The 7,996-nt window shown below is 47.7% G+C and overlaps 1 protein-coding gene across 1 annotated transcript in view; it reads right to left on the bottom strand.

Annotated features, from left to right (window-relative positions):
- Positions 1-3,020: 3,020 nt before the first annotated feature.
- The window catches only part of LOC117885854, a 14,430-nt gene continuing 9,454 nt past the window's right edge, over positions 3,021-7,996 (bottom strand). Inside the window, exon 2 of the mRNA XM_034787368.1 lies at positions 3,021-4,525. Within this exon, the coding sequence (XP_034643259.1) occupies positions 3,483-4,514 (1,032 nt within the window). The 5' untranslated portion in view covers positions 4,515-4,525 and the 3' untranslated portion in view covers positions 3,021-3,482. The remainder of the gene's footprint in view (positions 4,526-7,996) is intronic.

The raw sequence follows: 7,996 nt of genomic DNA, 5'->3' as shown, positions 1-7,996 counted from the left end.
GAGTGGCTGTCACTCCACTTCCCGACGCCCCATGAGTGTTGGGTCAGGCCCACCCTGCACTCACCAGGCAGCAGGAAGTGGAGCAACCCAACCCCAACCCGCTCTGTTCTGCCGGCCCTGGGCTTGACAAAGCCCTGTCTGGGATGATTTAGTTGGGGTTGGTCCTGCCTTGAGCAGGAGGTTGATTTAGATAACCTCCTGAGGTCTCTTCCAACCCTAAACTTCTATGATTCTATGATCTATGGAATAAGGGGGAAGAAGAGCGTTATGAAATATTTTGGGTACTGTTGCTTTTAAAAATGAGTACAATATGATTTGCTAATGCTTTGTGATGCATGCTGCATTTTTATGTGTGTATAGAAAGGCAATGGGGCTGGAGCTAGCGTTCCTCTGTTTGTTTGTTAATTATGTGGTAGGGCTGTATTTGTGTAATTATGTCTGTAGCCATTATTCAGAAGGAAACCTTACAAATGTGACCTGAGAACAACCAGGGCTGGCTCTAGGTTTTTGGCTGCCCCAAGCAAAAGATTTTTTGGCTGCCCCCCACCCCAGCCCTGGATTCTCTCTTCCCCCCTCCCACCCACACCCCCTGCCCCCCCAGCCCTGGACCCCCCCCCCCCCCCGCACCCGCTGCCATCCCAGCCCTGGGCTCCCCCCACCAGTGATGACTCTGCCCGCTCCTGCCTCACCTCCAGCCGGTTCGGCGCTGGCAGGGTCGGGGTAAGCAGCGGGGCTCCTGGGCCGCGTCTCAGCCCAGGGTCCCTCCATCCAGGGCTCCCGCCTCCAGTACCGGCCGGGACCTGGGAGGGCAGAGCCGGGGGACCGCCCGCACAGAAGGCTGAGGAGCTGGGACAGGGTAGCCCCAGAGACAGTGGAGCCCCAGAGAGCGGGACTCAGGCCGCGCACGACAGCGCCCCGCCCTCTATGGCCCCGCTGCTGCTGCTTCTGGCCACCCTGCCACAGTCCCTGGGCAGCTTGCGCCGCTTCACCCAGCCCCGGCTGCGGCACTGGGGAGCGGCCGCCCTGCGGCACCTGCAGGCAGCTCCGTGTGCCCCGTGGGGTATCCCCTGCTCGAAGCCTGCCCGGCCCAGCCACAAGGTGGGGGCGCTGCTCCCCCGCAGCACGAACCGCAGCGGCTACAGGGCGCCCCCCCCTCGCGCACGATGTGCTGCTGCTGCCAGGGCCAGCTCTAGGCGTTTGCTGCCGGAAGCACACACAAAAAAAAATGGCCAGAATGCTGCCCTTGAAAATGTACTGCCCCAAGCACGTGCTTGGTTTGCTGGTGCCTAGAGGCGGCCCTGAGAGCAACTGAGGCAGCCAAGTCTGCTTGAGTTTGCAGAGAGCCTGAAATGATAGCTTTACGTGGGAATTCCCCCGTTTATTTTAATAGGCTACAGCTGCAATATTAGCTAAGTGGCTCAGGGCAAAAGGAGCAACAGCTGCACATACTGTTCCTCAGTCTCCTCTGAGCTAGCCAATGCCACTAACACAGGGCCAGATTGGAAGTGGTGCCTGTAAGAGGGAAGGCTCTGTATCCCATTCCTTGACACATACGCACCCCTGAATCAGCCAGCACATCCTCAGCTGGGCTGGATTTCACTTGGTATCCTAGAGGTGAAAGGCTCCATATTCCATTTCTCAGATGCCCTGAGCTCTGAAGCGCATTGGAAAGAACCCAAAGCTTGTCTTTCATCCTGACCTCACTTCTCTTGGCTAGTTGACAGCTTTGCCCCACATGTTGCACACATTGTCCAGTTTTTAGGAAGGGAATTTATGAAGCTGGCTGGGCAATGAGTCCCAATTCCCTTCCCTCCAGCACACCTCCCGTTAAGTAACATTCACATGAACAAAAGGAAGAAACACGGCAGAAGCCACTTTATTTTTAAGCCTCGGATAATTTCATTGATACGAAGTTACTTATATGAAGTTGGAGTCTTTGGTCACAGCTTCTAGTAAAGACAAGCCCTCGAGAAAACTAATTCGTAGCCGGAAGTAACAACAGGCACAAAATAAAACTACACACAATCCTATGTGACTGAGAAAACACACTGAGGCCTTTCCCCACCCTTTTCCCTTTTCACTCTGTGATTTGTGCGGATCACTGAGGAGTGGTGGTCTCTGCCTGCTGTGTAAGGGTTACTTCCCAATCCCAGAGCTGTATTTTATGTCTGGGAGTGAGACACCGAACTCCTGTCTAAAATCCCAGCGTGCAGAGGAATAATCGCAGCCCTCCCTGAGCAAACCCCTTGTTCCCGTGTGACAGGAGAGTGGAACCAGAGTGACATCTGCACTATGAAGTAGGGGTGTGATTTGCTCATGCACACATACTCGTGTGAGTGCAAATAGCAATGCATCTGTGTTAGCACGGGGAGTAGCAATGGAGGCACAGTGGAGCTACGTTAAGTACAAACCTGCCTGAAACTGGTGTGTACGTTACTCCTGGGGGAATTCTGCACCACTGCACAATGCAGAATTTGCACAAAAATTAGTGTTGTGCACACAGAATTTCCTTTTCTCCCCCCACCAGAAATGGGTTGCAGAGCTGCTGGCCACCACTAGGGGTCACTGGACCCGGCAGAGCCCTGCTCGCACATAGAGGACATTGCCGGTAAGAGGCGGGGGAGGAACTGGAGGGTTCCCAACAACTGCAGTTCCCCACACCCCATGTAAGAAGGAGGGAGCGTGCAGCAAACTCAGGGCCAGCGCAACCCATTAGGTGACTCCTGAGGAAGCTCCACACAAGCTCGGGACCCAGCATCAGGCTGTTTCTCCCTCTGGATTCTTGGGTTGTGGGGGGAGGGGATGCAAGTGTCTGGGTGGGGAGTCTCTGCAGCTGGGCTCTGGGGCATCAGGCGTGCGGGTGTCTGGCCCCTCTGCTGGGCTCTGCCGGGGACGGGGCAGAGAAACAGGGAGAATTTTTTTGTGTCCGTATTGTTACGGTATTTTGAAATAAATTATGAAAATAATTGAAACTGGTGTGATTATATAGTGTTATTTTGATAAATAAAATATGAGCTATTTTGCAGAATTTTAAAATATCGTGCCCAGCATTTTTAACTTTTTGGTGCAGAATTTTTAACTTTTTGGTGCAGAATCCCCCCAGGAGTAATTGTATGGGCTCGGCGTGGCTTGGCTGGGTGGGGAAGCTGCAGCATTGATCCTGCCAGTCAGAGTGAAAAAATGCTCTGTCTATGCTGGCTCAGGAAATGCGTTTCCAGCCATGTTAGCTGCAAACCCATTGGCAACAGGTTTTCTGGAAGCCCACAGTACGATCATTATGGTAGATCGCAGAGTTGTGTCTCTGTATTCCTAGCTGCTATTCCGAAGGACAGACTGGCCTCACTATACGCCCTGCACTGCAAAGCCAGGATGACTACTGTGAAATACTAACCCTAAATATACCCCCAACAACCCCAATTCTTAGCAATACCACAAGGCAGCGAGCGGGCTCTTAGGTATTCCTGGGGGCTCCCCATTTCAGATCACTGGTTAGAAGGCGGCAGGGGGACTTCAGTAGGTGGGTTTGGATTGTTGTTGAATTTCATGTCTCGGCAGAACAAAATGTTTTTCTTGCCCAGGCCCAGCTGGTACTGCCATATGTAGATCTTCTCCTTTGGCTGCAGGGTCAGGCTGACAGACTCTTCCACGTCGGTGGCATCGCTCCAGTTTTCCTGCTCCGTGTTGACGCTTTTCCCGCCGTATTGAGTGGTGAGGGAGAACTGGTACTTGGCAATGGCTTCGGTGAGGGCTCCTGACTGGTATGACGCCGAGATGCTCACGCTCCAGTTGTGCTCTATGCTGCTCATCTTCTCCTTGTCATAGCCCACCTTCCTGGTGATCTTCTTGTTCCAGGTGATGGGCGTGTTGGAATCATTGGAGATGGTCTTGATGGCTTCCCAGGTGCCAAAAGCTGAACCCTGGGTGATAGCCAACCCACCAGGGAGGAAGTTGACCACGTCAGGGTGGAAGGAATAGGTTACATCATCCATGTTCTCGTGGAAATTGGTGGTTCGGTAATACTGGGTCCCCCATTTGTCATGGGGCTTGACGAAATAATAATAGTCCTTGATACCCCAGTAATAGAGGCCATCTCTGCAGGATGGGTGGAGGCTGTATTCAACAGCATCAGAATTGGTGTTCATGTTGGTGACCCTGCGGTAGACACCCTTGCTCTGGAAGATGATGTAGAAGTACCCAAAGGCTGAGAGATAATGGTCTCCTCCCTGGCAATTGGGGTGGAGATTGTAGACTACGGCTTCCGTGTCCATGTTCATGTTGAACACACGGCGATAAGCCCCTCCTTTGATGATGTAGAAGAGGTCATCCTGGTGGGCGAGATAGTGCTCCCCGCCCTGGCAGGAGGGGTGCAGACTATACACGTTCAGATCTTTTCCTTCGTTGAAATTGGTTGACCTCATGTAGCAGCCCAAGTCTGAGCGAATTATGTAGTAATATTCGTTCACCCCACAGAAATCGACCCCCGGGGCTTTGCTCTTGGGGACTATTGCAGGCATGGTGTTCGGCACTAGAAGATAAAATAGTTTCTTCCCATTAATTATTTTGCAATGCAGTAGCACCTGGAGCCGCTAGCTGAGATCCCTATTCTGCTAGGCATTTTCCATACACATAGTAAGTGAGGGTCCCAGCCAGAAGAGATTACGAGCTCCATAAACCAACATGGTGGGGCCTACAAACCCACAGTGGGCAGTAAAGGGTAAATGAGCTGCTGTGGGCTTCATCTACATCTGCAACATAAGAACATAAGAAAGGCCGTACCGGGTCAGACCAAAGGTCCATCTAGCCCAGTATCCTGTCTACCGACAGTGGCCAATGACAGGTGCCCCAGAGGGAGTGAACCTAACAGGCAATGATCAAGTGATCTCTCTCCTGCCATCCATCTCCACCCTCTGACAGACAGAGGCTAGGGACACCATTCCTTACCCGTCCTGGCTAACAGCCATTAATGGACTTAACCACCATGAATTTATCCAGTTCTCTTTTAAACTCTGTTATAGTCCTAGCCTTCACAACCTTCCACAAGGAAGGACAGGTAAGGAGTTCCACAACGGTGGAACTCCTTACCTGTTGACTGTGCGCTGCGTGAAGAAGAACTTCCTTTTATTTGTTTTAAACCTGCTGCCTATTAATTTCATTTGATGACCCCTAGTTCTTGTATTATGGGAATAAGTAAATAACTTTTCCTTATCCACTTTCTCCACATCACTCATGATTTTATATACCTCTATCATATCCCCCCTTAGTCTCCTCTTTTCCAAGCTGAAGAGTCCTAGCCTCTATGATCTCTCCTCATATGGAACCCGTTCCAAACCCTTAATCATTTTAGTTGCCCTTTTCTGAACCTTTTCTAGTGCCAGTATATCTTTTTTGAGATGAGGAGACCACATCTGTACGCAGTATTCGAGATGAGGCATACCATCGATTTATATAAGGGCAATAATATATTCTCAGTCCTATTCTTTATCCCCTTTTTAATGATTCCTAACATCCTGTTTGCTTTTTTGACTGCCTCTGCACACTGCGTGGACATTTTCAGAGAACTATCCACAATGACTCCAAGATCTTTTTCCTGACTTGTTGTAGCTAAATTAGCCCCCATCATATTGTATGTATAGTTGGAGTTATTTTTTCCAATGTGCATTACTTTACATTTATCCACATTAAATTTCATTTGCCATTTTGTTGCCCAGTCACTTAGTTTTGTGAGATCTTTTTGAAGTTCTTCACAGTCTGCTTTGGTCTTAACTATCTTAAGCAGTTTAGTATCATCTGCAAACTTTGCCACCTCACTGTTTACCCCTTTCTCCAGATCATTTATGAATAAGTTGAATAGGATCGGTCCGAGGACTGACCCTTGGGGAACACCACTAGTTACCCCTCTCCATTCTGAGAATTTACCATTAATTCCTACCCTTTTTCCCTGTCTTTTAACCAGTTCTCAATCCATGAAAGGACCTTCCCTTTTATCCCATGGCAGCTTAATTTACATAAGAGCCTTTGGTGAGGGACATTGTCAAAGGCTTTCTGGAAATCTAAATACACTATGTCCACTGGATCCCCCTTGTCCACATGTTTGTTGACCCCTTCAAAGAATTCTAATAGATTAGTAAGACACGATTTTCCTTTACAGAAACCATGTTGACTATTGCTTAACAGTTTATGTTTTTCTATATGTCGGACAATTTTATTCTTAACTATTGTTTCGACTAATTTGCCCGGTACAGACGTTAGACTTACCGGTCTGTAATTGCCGGTATCAACTCTAGAGCCCTTTTTAAATATTGGCATTACATTAGCTAACTTCCAGTCATTGGGTACAGAAGCTGATTTAAAGGACAGGTTACAAACCTTAGTTAACAGTTCCACAACTTCACATTTGAGTTCTTTCAGAACTCTTGGGTGAATGCCATCTGGTCCCGGTGACTTGTTAATGTTAAGTTTATCAATTAATTCCAAAACCTCCTCTCGTGACACTTCACTCTGTGACAGTTCCTCAGATTTGTCACCTACAAAAGCCGGCTCAGGTTTGGGAATCTCCCTAACATCCTCAGCCATGAAGACTGAAGCAAAGAATCCATTTAGTTTCTCCGCAATGACTTTATCATCTTTAAGCGCTCCTTTTGTATCTTGATCATCAAGGGGCCCCACTGGTTGTTTAGCAGGCTTCCTGCTTCTTATGTACTTAAAAAACATTTTGTTATTACCTTTGGAGTTTTTGGCTAGCCGTTCTTCAAACTCCTCTTTGGCTTTTCTTATTACATTCTTGCACTTAATTTGGCAGTGTTTATGCTCCTTTCTATTTGCCTCACTAGGATTTGACTTCCACTTTTTAAAGGAAGTCTTTTTATCTCTCACTGCTTCTTTTACATGGTTGTTAAGCCACGGTGGCTCTTTTTTAGTTCTTTTACAGTGTTTCTTAATTTGGGGTATACATTGAAGTTGGGCCTCTATTATGGTGTCTTTAAAAAGCGCCCATGCAACTTGCAGGGATTTCACTTTAGTCACTGTACCTTTTAACTTCTGTTTAACTAACTCCCTCATTTTTGCATAGTTCCCCCTTTTGAAATTAAATGCCACAGTGTTGGGCTGTTGAGATGTTCTTCCCACCACAGGGTTGAATGCTATTGTATTATGGTCACTATTTCCAAGCGGTCCTGTTATAGTTACCTCTTGGACCAGCTCCTGCGCTCCACTCAGGACTAAATCTAGAGTTGACTCTCCCCTTGTGGGTTCCCGTACCAGCTGCTCCATGAAGCAGTCATTTAAAGTATCGAGAAATTTTATCTCTGCATTTCGTCCTGAAGTGAAATGTTCCCAGTCAATATGGGGATAATTGAAATCCCCCACTATTATTGAGTTCTTAATTTTGATAGCCTCTCTAATTTCCTTTAGCATTTCATCATCACTATCACCGTCCTGGTCAGGTGGTTGATAATAGATCCCTAATGTTATATTCTTATTAGAGCATGAAATTTCTATCCATAGAGATTCTATGGAACATGCGGATTTGCTTAAGAATTTTACTTCATTTGATTGTACATTTTCTTTCACATATAGTGCCACTCCTCCCCCCCCCCGCATGACCTGTTCTGTCCTTCCGATATATTTTGTACCCGAAATGATTGTGTCCCATTGATTGCTTTCAGTCCACCAGGTTTCTGTGATGCCTATTATATCAATATCCTCCTTTATCACAAGGCACTCTAGTTCACCCATCTTATTATTTAGACTTCTAGCATTTGTGTACAAGCACTTTAAAAACTTGTCATTATTTATTTGTCTGCCCTTTTCTGATGTGTCAGATTCTTTTTTATGTGAATGTTTATCATCTGATCTGGCCCCTACTTTATCCTTTTCCATCCTCTGCTCCTGACTATAACCTGGAGATTCTCTATCATTAGACTCTCCCCTAAGAGAAGTCTCTGTCCGATCCACATGCTCCTCTGCAGTAGTCGGCTTTCCCCCATCTCCTAGTTTA

Source organism: Trachemys scripta, chromosome 12 (genome assembly GCF_013100865.1).
Source record: "Trachemys scripta elegans isolate TJP31775 chromosome 12, CAS_Tse_1.0, whole genome shotgun sequence".
Taxonomy (NCBI): domain Eukaryota; kingdom Metazoa; phylum Chordata; order Testudines; family Emydidae; genus Trachemys; species Trachemys scripta.
Note: the sequence above shows the minus strand (reverse complement) of the source record. Positions and strands in the feature narration are given on the sequence as shown.